General features: G+C 36.4%; 1 protein-coding gene across 22 annotated transcripts in view; it reads left to right on the top strand.

Moving 5' to 3' along the window:
- CADPS2 (calcium dependent secretion activator 2) overlaps positions 1-16,127 on the top strand; it is a 294,051-nt gene that overhangs the window by 172,535 nt on the left and 105,389 nt on the right. For all 22 annotated transcript variants that reach the window (XM_048300706.1, XM_048300707.1, XM_048300689.1 and 19 more), the window contains exons 9-10: positions 10,043-10,109; positions 15,767-15,875. In XM_048300706.1, the coding sequence (XP_048156663.1) occupies positions 10,043-10,109; positions 15,767-15,875 (176 nt within the window). The remainder of the gene's footprint in view (positions 1-10,042; positions 10,110-15,766; positions 15,876-16,127) is intronic.

Raw genomic sequence — 16,127 nt, 5'->3', positions numbered from 1 at the left:
ACATTTAAATTGATCATCCAAACACTCATAGAAGACATTCCTTTGTGTTATTTACAAGTAAATACCATTTTTAAAAAGGTATTTCTAGAACTTGAAGTAAGGAGAAACTACTGAAACCTCTCCTCGCATCCAATTCATCAGCGATACAGCTTCTATTTTCTCTTAGATTTTATGGATTTTTTAAAAAATTTTTATTTAACAGCAATTTTACAGGTGAATATCACTGTAGTATTTCAATTTTGAGGAGATAGTTACTTATCAGACAAGCCTGTGCAGCAGGAATGGACTGACCCCAGTAGATGGCTCTGATGCTCCCTCACAGTTAGTAGATTCTATATTCCTAAACTCCTACTTCTACAGCTCCAATCCCAAATCAGTTCCAGTTTAGTAACTCCAGTGGGGGAACAGCATTTGAATGTTTTATTTTCTACATATTTGTTATTATAAAGAGCTTTGACCAAGAGCAAATCTGTGCTGTTTTTGTAGGCTTATATCTTTCTTGCATAGCTTTTTTTTTCCCCTACCACCATCCAAACTGAAACCATCTTAGGAATTTTTTTCCTAATTACATTAATGAATGTTAAAAATCCTGAATGCCATGAAGAAATACACGAGGAACTTTCTCAAAGGGGATACATTTTTCAGTGATGCATTTCTGTTGTATTCTGGTATAAGTCCTGTGGAATTCAGTTTTAGATTGTCTGCTTCTGTGTGGCATTTCCAAAGATAAATATCCGATCACATTAATGGTTCTGATACAAATTACTGTACACTGAAAGCTCTCTCTTCCAGTGCCACAAGACAATTGCTGAATAGTACTAGTGGGTGCCAGTTTCAGTGTGAAGCATACAAGCTGCTTTCAGGCACAGGTACTTGAGGTGTGGAACTGTGCTGCTTACTGGGTGTAGATTTTAAAAGTTTAAAATGGTTGAGAAAACCATTATGGAAATTAATTGAAGCAAAAATCCATTAAAAAGTTAAAAACACACAGACACCATTTCTAGACAAAGAAATCTAGGGACAGTATTATGAGTATATGAGGAACCTGTGGGGATGTATACCTGCAAGCTTCCCTCCATATCCCGTTGAGAACAAGGCACAGGCCTGAAAGTACTTCTGAGTGGCTGCTTCTACATTCTTTTGGAGAAGTTTCTTCCAAAGTGACATGGAGTCAGAAGTCTATTTGTTTCCCTGGCATCTTTAAAATTCTACATGTATTCTGTATAGGAAAGTTTTTTAAAAATTGATACTTTTTAATACCATAAACTGATTTGTTGGGTCATACTATGAAAGATTTCTTCCTTGTTTTTACCCTTGTATTGTCATCAAAAGATGGCCAGGAGTGTAAAAGTACTTTTTTGAATCTAGTTTTTGATGAAAGCATCACCTACAGGTATCATTCTGCACCAGTAGGTTTTTTGAGGCAGATTGACTATTAGAATATTAGATTAGCCTTACTGTCTTGAACCAAATATTCATCTAACCATCTTCCACTGTGGCCAGCTGCAGATGACTAGGAAAATTTATAAGAGTAATTTCTTATTAATCTTCTTAAAGAGTATTCTTTCAGACTCCACCCATCTACAGACGAAGGACTTTCTGAGCCAGGTATGACTCTTTGCATATGCAAGCATTCCTTGCAATTAAATTTCTCTTTCACAGCCTGTCCAGGAATGCCTAAAATGCACAATGAAATGTAACTAATTTGACTTCATGGAAACAAGCCTCAACAGTTGCACTGCTGTGTGAGTGGAAATTAATGTCTGGCGCTGTTCCTACATTCCTTAGAGGTGCTCAAGACATGATGGAGACAATCTGCACCACTGATATACAGGCACCATTGTGTTTTCTTGCTGTTGTATGTTGGGTGGAAAGAAAAGTGGTATTCATTGGATCCAATGTTTACATGAAGTCTGCTAGATTCAAAGGGACTTTTCCAATGTATGAGAGCATGAAGTGTCAAAATTTTAATCCAGAAGAAAATTGTATAGTTCCCAATAAAAAGCTTTTTATTTCTGCAGCGTGGCGAGAGACTGCTATTTCAAAGATTCTGTATGAATTCCAAAAAGGTAACTGCATTTTTGCCATTGCTGCTTAAATTGTACTCTAGTGCTTTTCATTCTTGATGGTTCTGTAGTGGCACAGCTAAAAAGAATTGTTTTCTGCCAAGCATGGCGAACATTTTGAAATCTCTACAGTCAATGTCATCTCTGTTCTTTATTCGCTGAGTTCAGCCATTTCATCCACAAAAGTTTTACCTCATAGCATTGGCTGAAAAGAGCAAACAGGTTTATTATTCTGAATTATGCTTAGAATGAATAATTTTGTCAGACTGCAAATACCAAACATTTTCCATGCATGTCACATTGTTGACTTTTTATGATTCCTAGGTACAGAAAACCTCCTTCCTAGCATCTCTTTTCAGGCAACTAATTACAACAGCTAAGTTAGGAATCTTTGCACTGTAGGGATCTGGTAGAGCACAGGGAGACAGAAGGGTGCTTCCAAAGGGTAATCTGCAAAGTTCTGAAGAAGAAATACCCCCCAAGCACTTTACACTGGATCTATACAAAATACAAGGGAAACAGGATCACTGAAAGTGGAGTTGCAAAGACAAACATATTTAATTTGCTGTTTCTCTTTGGAACATTTTATTTTCACTTTTTTTTTAAATCATAAGTGAGTTGCATGTTTTGACACACAGTTAAAAGGCTGAACAGCTTTACAAGCTTCTGAAGTGTATTTTCCAACTTCTGGAAAGTGAGGGCTGTTGTGAGGGTGCACTAGGAACTCAAGTTCTGAACAGTCTTGCTCTTTTCCACTTTGGTTTCTCTCCTATAGGAATTAATGTGGAAGTACTAACCTCCTGCACTGGACATGTTGTGAGGAGTAATTGCTTGGTTTATAAAACACTACTCAAGTGTCAAGTAATGTTCCTATTAAGAGAACAATGCTATGTAAGTGAGGACTTTTTAAACTGATTTGTTTCAAAGGCTTGGTGATATTTTTAAGTGGTGGTTTTAATCGAATTATTTTAGGGTTTTATTTAAAAATCCAGCTATCAAGAATTTTAAAAAATATTTTTAAAACATCATATCATTCTGAATAAACATCTTCTGTGTGCACAAATTAAAGGAAAGTGCTAGACTAATTCATTATCATAATTTCTGTCCGTCATGTCAAATCACAAATAGGGATACCAAGTGTAACATGCCTCCTCATTCCTTTGCTAGTTTAGACATACCACTTTATACTAATTCATAAGTACTTTAAAATACCTACTCATGATAATGACAACAAATGTTATGAAAATACTTAGAATTTAGTTTTTGGAATGAAAATGTATTTATCTCATTCTTTTAATATGTTTTATTACAAGAAAAAATAGCTCTGCTGAGGTCTGTGTTCTTTATGAATATTGTATTATGAATGAATTTTGTATTATGTCAATACAAAAATGGCAGTGAAAAGTATATAACCAGTCAGAGATAATCAAAGCCAAGTATCATGTCTGAAAGAGATCACTGCTCTTTCTGGCCTCTACCACCAAAGTTTTCAATACCTTTTGACTGTTTCCGTCAGTGGATGTGTATGACCAAGAAACAAAAGTAAATTTTTCATGCAAACAGGTTCCCAGCCATTTAGGCTTTCTAGATCACAAATAATATCACTGCCAGGCTGGAAAAAAGGTCATCAGGTTTTTTTTTTTATCTAACTGTAGTTCCATGTGCTTCCAGTGACATGGAGAGATGTCTAGGCTGGACACCCAGCTGCTTCTGGGTCCTCGAGATGCTTGCAAGTTATTTAAAGTCTGTCAATGTTAAGAACTGTTTCCACAGCTAAAGTCAATCCTCAAGGGAGGGCAGTGCAATTTAGATTTCTTCGACTACTTCAACATCAGAATTTAAATTTAGATTTTCACTTTGAAAACCAGCTTTCTCTTTTTTCCTTTTCTCTTAGCTCCTGCTTTCTGTGCTTTTGCGGTCACAGACTGTTATCCTTTTAGATTAAGTTAAACTAAGAGATGACCTTCAGGAGTGCACCCATATATGCTGCAAAACACAGGTAGCTGTTTTGCCCATGGGTTCAGTTTAGAGCTAGTCCGTAAGCTGCATCAAAAAGCACAGAGGGTGGATGCCAGTTCCTCGGCCCCAGCTGTTTTGCTGCATTACCTGTTTACATTGCATTTAGATTACATTAGAATCAGAGTGCTTTCTACATTTATGTTGGATGAAGGATTCATTCTTTTATTGCCTGGAATTCTCTCAAGGCCAAAGGATGTTTTTCTGTCTTGACAAACACTCACATTTACACGCCAAATAGGTTTCGTGATATGACGTAAATTAGATTAATAATTCTCAAGTTGCCACTGTACTCACTTCACAGGTTCCCTAAGTACTGGCATGCATATTCACAAATGGTGAAGCGCTCTAGAGTGTAGTAAGACATCACTGTTAAAGAATCTAGGGATATCAGATTGTCCAGCATTCCTATAACCATTTATACTGTAAGTGAAAAGTGTTTAGCAGGAAGAAAAGCCACACGTTTTCCTGCTCATACAATGAGTATCTTGCTTATTGAAATAAATGGAACTGTTTTCTGTGGCTGTGATGGTTTTTTTCTTGACATTCTTCAACATTTCTTTATCCTTAGCAGGCATAATTACAGTAGTTTAGGCTGATTTTTTTCATTCCATCTGTTGAAGGCTTATTTAGTTCTCTTTCTCAAGAGCACAGAAAGTACTAAAATGAATCTGAGAATGTTTACAGCTAGATTTCTTATGACCCAGGTCATATTGTTGTCTTGAATCAGTTTTCTCTCTCGTCCTCTACTGAAAACAAAAAAATTTCTTAATCTTGCAGGGTTAAATAAAAGGAGGAATGCAGTGCAAGGAAGATTCCTTTTATGCAAGGCGCGGGGATGACTGAAAGTGCCTGTGGGCATTTGGTCCCCATTGGCTCTCTCAGCGAATGCAATGATGCCCACGGATAGCCTGTATTGTTGTCAGTTAAATGGGATCATGAGTGTCTGAAAGGTGTTTGAGAATGAACTGAAAATCATTTTCACAAGTGGATGATTACTTCTGCCACATGTTAACCGAACTCTATCAGAGTGGCCCAGATTTTTGAGACTGCATTAATTGCTCTTTCAACCTTGACTGAGGTTTCTCTTTAAGAAAGGCCTTTGCTGGACTAAACTGCTACACGTATTGATTTTTCTTTCTGTATTTTTTTCATTGTTTGTGATAAATGAAGCCTTTTACAAGTAGAGAATTTATCATTCAAGATGTAGATAGATTGCTTCATTCCTTAGAATAAAAAGGCTGGTCTAAAAATGATCTCTGTAGAAGGAGTAAGTCCATTCTCATTTCTCCCTCAGTGAATAGCTCCGGTATTCTGCACACAATTATGTTTTTCAGCTATTCATTAGTGCTGATTTTTTTCATCAAAAAGTAGAACCCTGCACTCTCACAGTGAGGTGAGGACTTAGAGCAAATAAGCTGCCGTCTTCCTTCCTGCATATGTCATCACATAACTGAGGCTGAACTATAATATTTAGCAATATGATTTTGCATTTTAGTAGCACAATGAAATGCACTTCAAGAGATATTCAAACTTTATATAATTACTTTATGTAATTACAACATGGTTATGCCCAGACTTTTTAAAGATAATGGTTGTTCATTTTATTTGTTCTATTTCTGACTGAGATGAGATGATATATAAAACATTTTTATCCAGGTGTTTCTGTGTTTTGTAGTGGAAATGTAATTTCTTGTAATTTTATTTGTTTTCCAGGAAAATTAACTATAAGTATTAAATGGGAATATTTTGTATCATATTGTAAGCATTGTAAGGTATAATCGTGTAATTCTGTGACTTCATACAAATCCAATTTTTATCTTTTCATTTGGGAGCGAGTGAAGAGCAAGACAGCAGTATTAAATAATTTTGAAGAAAAGAAGATTGCAGACTGTTTTTAAAAGAAAAAGTCTCAGAAAATTGATTGCTGGGTTTGTACATTTAGTTGCATTTTCATATTAGTACAAAACATGTTAGAAAATCTTCACATTGGGGTCACATTCAATGACTCAATGTATTTGATCACTTTCTGTGTGCTGAATAAAAGCAGGTGTATTAGTCTTAAGTTACTGGAAATTATGTGAGTAATATAAGAAAACTGAAGAAGGCAGTTTAACTATATTAACTATAAATATTATTATAAATATTATAAATGCATATTAACTATAAATATGCTTTCTAATGTACATTTGTACAGACATAGATGTTACGTGTACATATCTCGTTTATTAAATTATATATTTTTACAGAATAAAAGTCTGTCATCTATACATGTGTCAATATCCATGAAAACACCAGTCTTGTCAGAATATTTATTAAACATTCTCAAAACATGATCTTAAAGAAAAGTCAAATAAATCTAAGCAGTTACTATTATAGTGTTCAGATACAGGGGAAGTATTTCAGTGTCTTCCTTCCCTGTATATGGCTGAACTTTAATAATTCAAGAATTATTTTAGATTATCCCAACTTTGGAACCCAAATTAGAGCAAGAAAAATTGAAGCAAATGGTGTGGTTAGTGTTTAGAAATATGGAACTGGCTACTTCTGAATATCAGTTTCTTGTTTGTATTGCACAAAATCTTTTACCTAAGGAAAGGCACAGTGGTTGAATGAATTGCTGTTCTGTGTTTCTTGTGGCTGCTGAGGATGTTTAAAATAGTCTGAACAACTGATGCTGTGCATTTTGTGTACATTATTTTGGATGGAGAGAGTGACTGTGGCTTCTGGGTGAATGCGGATACACTCATGGGTAAAGAAATAGCAGGCTGCAGCTCTCTTGAGTTCATGACTGTGAGGTTCTGTTCCGGTTTGCAGTACTGGCATTTACCTGAGATTCATGAAAAATGATGCAATTGCCCACCTTAAAAATAAAACATTCTTCCACTTAGCTCTAGGACTTAGCTCACTTCTGAATCTGTTAACCTATTAATTTTCTGCTCCAGTTGTGAAACCCAAGTGTCATTTAATTGTGAAAACTGGCTCTTGTAGATTTTTTCTGTTCTAGACCTCAACTACAGTGTCTACAGATCCTAGATATTACTGTCTAAATATAAGAAGGTTCTGAGGTCCTTTGCTTCTTTTTTTTTTTTTCCCCCCCCCAAACAGAAAATGAATGAGAAAGAGGAGCTCAAAGAAGACTCTAGAAGCCTAGGAAGTTTGGGTTCTTCCACTATAAATGTTAGAGTCTTGAGTAAAAATTAATCTCTTATCTTTGAGGAGAAGGCACACTTAAGATGAGCACAGGATATACCCCTTGTAAATGGCTGAAACTTTGTACATTAGAAAAAAATTGGTACCATTAGAGACGGTTTAATTAGAGAGGGATTAATAACATGAGATTATAACCGTGTGTTTATAGTGATTTGTAAAACCAGACAGCATAAGTTTTTGCGTTTCTATATTAAATCCCAGCTTTGTGTTATGAATATTATTTTCTTTGTTACCTAGTCCTATGTAAGACCTGTGAATTTTAAAGTTAGGTAGTTAATGTTTCACTCCTTCATTTCCCAAGGAAGCTCTTTTTTAGCAGCGTAGTTGGAAGTGATTTTTAGGAGGAATAAAAATGCACATTGCTATTTAATTTCTTTTTGTATGCTTTCTTATTTTATACTTTTGAATTTACTATATCTTGTATTATTTCTGCCTGTACTGCAGAACTATAGGTGGTACATCTTACATGAAAAGTAATTTAAAAGGCAGCCAAGTAATATAAAAAGATCACCTTTTCTCTGATAACAAATGTTCTTTTAAGACCTCTTATTTTACAAACACATTTCTACAGCAGGCTTGGTTAATAATGAAAAAGAGCTAGCAGAGAGTTTCTAAGGTTGGGTTACTCATTTTACGATAAGCCAGAAGCCTTTGTTAATCTATGGCTTCTTTATACACATTTAAGACGAGGGTGGGAACGTGGTCAGGACATCTTTGTACTGTAGCTTTGGAGTACTGTGTATTTTCAACTGTATTTTCAACAGTCTGTGGGGCAGTTGCCTTCTGACACATATCACAAAAACCTTCATGATACTCCAAGGGATGCAGGGGAATGCAGTGGCAGAATCACCATGAAGAACAAGGCAGTCTTAGGACTGAGAGAGACCAAAGGCCACCTGTGGAGTTTTTTACTTTTCTCCCTCAGGTCATTAAGCTTCGAGGCTATGTGAAATTCATAATTTGTTTCCCCTCCACCCTATGACAATAGTAAAGAGATTAGCATGGCAATATCAATGTTGTGTGCTTTGGGGAAAGTGAATGCTCTGAAACATGTCTGAAAAGGAAAACAATTCGTATTTTGTGGGGGAATGTGTGACCATCAGTCTGTGAGGTAAATTCTTCCTTATTTGCAAAATATTATAAATTTCTGAATAAACACTAGTAGGCCCTTTTTTTTGTACCCTTTCTGTCATAACCCTTACTCCTTTCTTTTCATTTAATTTATAATAGTCACAGAATTAAGATGTTAAAAAGACTGTGGCAAGATCTGGACTATTCAAAGAAGTCCACATCAGCTGGTAATGGTGTACACAGAGCCAATTTTCTTCCCTTTCATACAAATAAAAAGCAGAGTAACCAAGTAAGGTAGAGCTTCAATACAGGTGTAGCAGGATTTGAAGAAGGACAAACACTGGCATCATAATAATAAGGGAGCCACTACATAATCTGACAAACAATTAATAAGCAGGATGCTCAACGTTTATTTTAGACATAAATTTGCCCTTTGTGATGCCTAATATGGAGAAAATGTGCTTGAAAGTACACCCAGGTATGAAGTATGAAAACACCAAGTATGAGAAAGGTTTTGCCTGTATCTTGCTTACTCATTTCACATAAGATGTTGGTTCATTGCTCTGTTTTTAGACTGAGTTGCAAACTACTGGGCAGCAAAGCCACAGAAGTGAGGAGAGGGCAGCAGAGCATGTTCTCTTACCAAAGAGGCCCATGTTCATCTATCAGTCATCTGACCAATCATCTCCCATCCTAGTTATTATAGCTACTTCGTAACGTATGTACCAGCATCCTCTGGAGAGTGCCCTGTGAAGCCAGCATTCATTGGTCTGAACAATCATTGCTCTGCCTTTGGCCAGCCTAGCTGTACCAGATGTCCTTGACAGAAGCTGGCCAGCCAGAAGGGACATCTCATGCATAATATTTTGCTCTCCTGTCAGGTTTTAAGCAGCATATCCTTACCACTCATAGGCTCTTGCTTACAATCTCACTGCTCATCCTTTTCTTGCTGTCTTTGTTAACAACAGTGCAACATGACCACAGTGACAGAAAAAATGTCACTATAATGCCAGAAAACTCACTGCAAATTCTTGGGTAATGAGTATGCCCTCTCTACCACCAAACAGTATCAGCATCTGTGATTTCTCATCTCAGTGGTTGATACTCCTGATTATATCCTCTGATTCAAAGCCTGGAAATTGCTAAGGTGGCAAGGAGTTTTTGTAATCCTAGAGTCTTTATAGTGAAGTGCTTCTGTTTGGAAATTAGATTCTAGTTTACTCTGAAAAAAATTTAATCTTGTGTGTCTGCTGACATTGTGTTATGTGGGCATTTTATCACACTATCACTGGGACTGACTTCTCACAGACTAAATAAACACTAGAAAATCTGTGGAAACTAAATGGAATAAAAACTGTTGGGGACTTCAGCTTTTCTAACATTCAGTATTTCTGTGTAGTCAAAAGTGTTCTACTTTAAGCTACTTTTTCTATTTTTCAGATAAAATTGGTGAAATAAAAAGCCTTTTGTTTCTGGATTTTTTTCTTATTTTGAGTGAAAAGGAATGTTTCTGCCTTTTTATGATATGAGTGAATAGAATAAAAACACTTTTTGCATATGACAACACTGAAGAAGCAGCTCATTAGAGTAAATTAATGCACATATTTGTGTTTGGTCCTCCTCACGTCATGCTTCTTAATGATGGAAAACCACTCCCTTTATTATTTCTTTTGCAGGTATTTGTATGCTCTAGGACAGAAGGTTTGGAAGCGGTGGAAAAAACGCTACTTTGTGCTTGTTCAGGTTAGTAGCCAGCTGTGAAATTTAAATAAAATAGTTCTTGGACTATAAACTATGTATGATTTCTGGAGCCATTTGTAAATCAGTAACTGCAAGCAACGTGTGCAGTATTGCTCCAAGCTTCTTGCAGCACAGAGACATCCCGCTTATTTTTTAAAAATTTATATACCTAGTAAACAGAAATGTTACCAAGTTTTAGAGATATATATAAGTGGATCCCTACGCAGAGCAATGTTTCAACTGAAACATAAAAATTTCTGGATGAAATTTTTGTGACCTCGCTTTTTACCAGCACTAATTTAAAATAAAGTCATATTTCACAAAATGGATTGTGCCTACTGTATAATTTATTCTATCTCAACAAATATTTCCTGCCTTTGAAATTAAAGCAACAATAGTTACTATTAAGAACTTTTTCTGATTTTTTTTAATAATGCCTTTTTTTTTCCTTCATTTCAACATGAAATTGGGTAAAATTAAAAAATTATTATAGAAAATATGATGTAGCAAACAAAGATGTGCTAGGCTCATATTTTATAACTTTTTGTCCAAACCTGGAACTGTTAGTATTTTCGCATGCTAGTGAATGGTGATATTGATTTGAGATTAATAGAATAGTAGATTTTGAGTCGTCAAAACAGAGAAATTAATTATTTTTGGGAGTCTTTGGAAAAAAAATTATTGGTTTCTGTTTGTGTTTGTCTACAGATTACATTTAATGTTCCTCACACTCAGTTGAGAAAATGCTGTTTTGTCTCCTTTGTTTTATTGACAGAAAACTCTTAAACTCTGAGTCTCCATAAGTATCATACAAAGGTTGAAGCCTATTAACGAGGCTTTTTTAAGAACAAAAGCTTCTAAAACTACTTTACAGAAAGCCTGATTTCTTTATCACACTGTCAGTCACACTCACCTGGTCTCCTCCTACTCCTAAGTGATTAAAATCATAAGGTTGTAAAAAAGAAAATTACTGAACAAGTTCTTTATTAATGTTAAAAGCCAAGAGTATTTGAAGGAGATTCTGGAAAGTCTACAGAATTCATTCAGGTTCTGAGTTTACCAAAGTCCTTTGTGATGAGATGAGGACGTTTTGTGACTATTAATATTTGTTGGGAAGACCTCTATATAGGATAGCTGTCAAGGCATGGATGTGAACAGAAAATAATTTCAAGTTGCAAAGAAAACCAGTAAGACTACGTGCTCCCTCGTCCTTCATCCTTTTCTTTAACACTCACCCTACTTGTCACTCCTTTCACAAAAAGAATGAATTTGTTCTTTTCCTCTAAGCCACAGGTGTCATCTGATTTTTAAATTGTACATCGAGGAGACGCATGGTCTTTATATGCATGCAATATGGAGCCAACATCTGGGAGACCGGTTTATTCCAGTCAAGCTAATTTTAACTATTTTCTACTCTCTATGCTGAAATTGAGATACTGGAGGAGAATATTACAGGAATTTTGTACTGTGATGGGATTTAGTCATCTATTTCATTTTAAAACAGCTATCAATTCAATAAAGCTATATAAAAAATACAATGTTAAATCAATATTTACTGTCCAGACAGCTGTGGCTCATTTATGTAGTCCTGCTGTGATACATTCACTGGCAATAAGCTGAACTCAATACATGTGAAATAAGCATTCAGTAATGAACCAGTCTGTTGTATTGATGTATTATTGACACATTGACAAGTCTTCCTCTATAGATTAACTTTTAGCTTACAGTGGTAAAATACCAAGGACATGAAATTCAGTGCTAAGACAGAGGCTATCAGTAAGATTTACGCATACTTTGAAAACTCAGTTGCGACATTGGATAAATAATGTTGATTTTTTTGGAGTGTGATGTGAGTAATGTGCACCTTTATTATTGCTGCACATATTACAAGTTGTTAGTGATTTCTGAAAGAACAGATCAATGTTATAGAAAGGTTACAGTAGCTGGAAATTTTAATCTCTTCATTATATTTGTTTTTTATCCTTTACTATCCAGTCACTTTTCTAAAAGGTCATTAATTTAAAACCAGAAAATGACAGGGATGTAAAATATTAAGTAAAAAGCCTCAGGTAGACCTGATATGTTTTACTTCATTTACTGTCTGATATCTTCCTCCAGTAATCGGAATGCAGATCCACTTCTGTCATTTCAATTTCACCTGGTCTAATGTTTGAAAAGGCATTCATTTGATTCATGGATAATTGTTTTCTAAACACACCAATCACACAGGCTAATTCTTGCTGCTGGAGTGGGCTGCCCGGTGGTAGCCTGTAGCAGACACCACAGGATCAGCTGCCAGGTGTGCAGTAACACTTCCTCCCAGCACATTAAACAGTGTCTGTGTGCCCATGGGGACATCCCTTAGTGACACTCCTCATAAGTCCCATTCACATTTCTGTACCTGTCTGTCATATCTGCATAGATTGTTGGTTTTGCACCTTGTTGCAAAATAGAACAGCTGGTAGTCAGGTGTTTGGACATCTGGAAAATAATAGAATTCAAGTAAATGCAGTTGTAGGAAGAGGATTGCCTTTTATTCTGCCAAGATAACTATTCAAGAGGATGGCTTGATTCTGTTTTTATCTGAGAATGTGTTGTACATATTCCTGACTTTTGAGTACCCATTATTCTATGAAGTATTTATGCTAATTTGCTGAATTCTTAGGCAAAGCTAATTACAGCTCCATTAACCACTAATAATACACTTAAACCTGTCACAGATCTATATTAAAAAGTGTTATTTCAGACTGTGCTGGTGATTCTCTCTGTAGCAAATGATAGCAGCCACTGATGACCATAAGGAAAAGGGTTTAAGAAACTGCAAGCATAAATAAATGAGGCAAGTTCTGTATTTCATTATTTTGTTGAGACTTTTATTCCCCAACAAAGTCTCCTGGAGTTTTTCTATCTATCTCTTTGGTGACAAAACTTTAAAATGTCTCATTTTCAACAAAAAGAAGAAGTCACTGATTGCGACTTACTGTTCCTTTAAAATAAGGGAACGCGTTTGCAGTATGTTTGATAAAGTAAAATCAGCAGCATTATAATGTGTCTTGTTACAGAGGTAATGTTAAAAATTAATAAAGATACATCACCCAGATCTTCCACAAGTTTATCTTCAGAAACATTCAGTGGCTGAAGAATTCTGAAAAATATGGGCGTCCTGTGCATTTCCATTATTAGTGTCTGCTAGCTTCCCTTCTGATGGCTCAGACTGCCTATACAGTGTGGTTATGTGGAATTGTTGACATGAAAATGTGAGAGCTGAATGTGGGTCCTACCAGGTTATTTCATTCAACCAAATGGAATAAACTGAAAAATGTTTTCACTACAGTGCAAAGATCAAAAATTAAAACTGTAGGTTCAGTTTACAAGGAAAAGAAAAGGAGGAAGTACTCATGAAATATAATTCTAATTGCAAAGGATTTAGAGTTGTGTGACTAACCAACAGCTCCCTCCATGCTTGTCCATGAGGACAAATGTGGTTTTGGGACTATAAGCAGTGACGGAGGTGGTGCTGCTGCCCCACCTAGAGCAGAGGGCACAGCGTAGGGATGAGCCCCATGTCAGGCTCCCATCCCAAAGGCGACCACCAGCCCTGACTGTCCCTGCCCACAGCCCAGACCCCCGTTTCAGCCTCCTGGGGCCATCATCCCCAGCCCCAGAGATGCCACAGCAGGGCTGGTCTCCAGTTCCCCATATCCCAGGCCATCCTTGGCCTGTGCCCAGGGCTGGCGATGGGGCTGGTTGTCCTGCTCCCAGCTGGACCCTGTGTGCAAGGCCCTGCTTGTCAGCCCAGGAATAACTTAAAATGTTTAAACCAAAATATGGTAATTTTCTAAAATATATACTGTGAATGAAGCAAAACTGTGGGCTCAGTGCACAAACAGGGAGGTGAAATTCTGCTGTGCCTGTCATGCTGGAGGATGGGCTGGCTGCTTGTAATAGTCCCTTTCTGGCCTGTAAATCTGAATTTCTGTGTGAACTAGATTGTCTTTTGTGTTTATGTATATTTGAGCTGGTCTTGGTTTGCCCCTTTAAACGTTTGTACCAAATCTGATGTGGAAAGCTGACACACAGTTTCAGTGATCTAACAGTGTCTCTCAAATTCTTATCTCCTGTAAAACTGCCTTTGCTTAACTAATGAAATAATTAAACTAGAAGAGCTGTGTTTAGTTTGTCTCCCCTGTAGACTCCTGCTGTGGTTCTGGAGACATCAGTTTGGCATTTGAGCCCCGATGGCCATTTTGCAGAGAGCTATTACACCTGCTCCTTTTGCTTGTACAGGCTGTGCCAGGGAATGTTCAGTCACCATGAGCTGCATACACATAGATAGCATAGTCCTGTTTCAAAAATGCCCCAATATATAAAATAATGAAATCTTTTTAGACCATTACCCAGCTAATAATCACACATTCCATCCTTATTTTCAAAAAACATCAATCTTTTACAAAGAGTAAAGGCACAGCACCAGCAAATACATGAATGAAGCTGACAGCTGTCCAAATTTTACTTCGAAAAGGATCATTCCTGAAGTTGTAGCCAAAACAGCTAAGTTAGCTGAGCAGTCAGCAGTTAAAATAAAGATGATCCATCATAGATGAGTTCCTTACCTATCTGTAAATCCTTGCATAATTTTACAGATCTAAGAAACTATATTATAGTTCAAAACAAGTCTGTTGGTCAGGTATGCTACAGTCCTTGGAGATGAGAGTTTCAGAGGTGCCTATACATTCAGTTCCCTTAAGTTTCAGGTGTTCACAAACTCATATGCTCTTTCTTCTGGTCATCTTTTATAATCTTCCCAGCTCTTCATCTAAGGCTGGGAACACCTCGGTTTTGCTTCAGTGATTGCTTTTCCCTCCCAGATACTGCATTTCTTTCTTTGTCATTCTTTGTCTTTCCAGCCAGTTTTTCCTCACCTCTCCTTAAAATTTTCTGTTCTGTCTACAGAGTCAAAAACCTCCTGGTGACAGATTCTCACTGCTGTATTATTTTTTTGATAATTGTACTTGATGACAAGTAACTAATATTTTTCATGCCACCTGCAAGCAGCTTGGCCTACACAGTACTTTATCTAGTGAGCCAAACAACCCAGGGGTGGGTGAGAACACAGACGCAAAAGGTACAGAAATTGGAATACAAAATCATACTGAAGGTTCTGATGCTTTCCATCATTAGCTAGAATTGGCCAGATTATATGTTCTTTTTTCCAGTTTCATGATAATTGTGCCACTCCTTCTGCAAACAGTACTTTTATACATAAAAGTCCTTGTTGTCTCAGTTTCTTGGAATATAGTTCTTTTTTTCTCTTACAGTATACTGAGCAATTTGGTCAGTACCACAGTACTGTGTATTTTCCCTACCAGAATCTAAATGGCTTCCCTTCATTTTTTCGTAAAGCAACATCCCAAAATGTATTTCAGGAAACTGCAGAGAGGTGCATTTATGGGTTATTTTGTTTGGAGGCTTTTTTCCTTCATTTTGGCAGAAAGGGGAAGGAATGAGAAGTTTTACGCTGTAAATACTTCCGGAAAAGAAACAAAAAAAAAAGGGGGAATTTATTTATTCAGTGCAAATGAAAGCTAATTTAAACTATGGTACATTTTTTATACAGTTCTGAAATGAATTCAATAATTAAGAAGTCCTTTCTTATTCAGGTTAGCCAATACACATTTGCAATGTGCAGTTACAGAGAAAAGAAGTCTGAGCCTCAGGAACTGATGCAACTGGAAGGATACACGGTGGATTACACAGCTCCTCACACAGGTACTTTTCATGATTTTGAAGTAGGATACTGAAGCACAATATGTTTGTGTAAATTAGCTGATTCAATTTGCTCATTTTGATCTAGCAGCAAAAAATCCCGAGGTTCTTTGGTAATTATTGCACTAGGACATTCTGGTGTGAAAAATCATGCTTTTAGAAAGCAGCTTGTTGTATGACTAATGAAAAATAAACTTTACACTAAAGTTTCCTGAAACATTGTAAGACCACATATAATACAAGGAAAAAATTGTG

The sequence above is a fragment of the Corvus hawaiiensis genome, chromosome 4, assembly GCF_020740725.1.
Source record: "Corvus hawaiiensis isolate bCorHaw1 chromosome 4, bCorHaw1.pri.cur, whole genome shotgun sequence".
Classification (NCBI taxonomy): Eukaryota; Metazoa; Chordata; class Aves; order Passeriformes; family Corvidae; genus Corvus; species Corvus hawaiiensis.
This window is presented reverse-complemented; position numbering and strand designations above follow the sequence as displayed.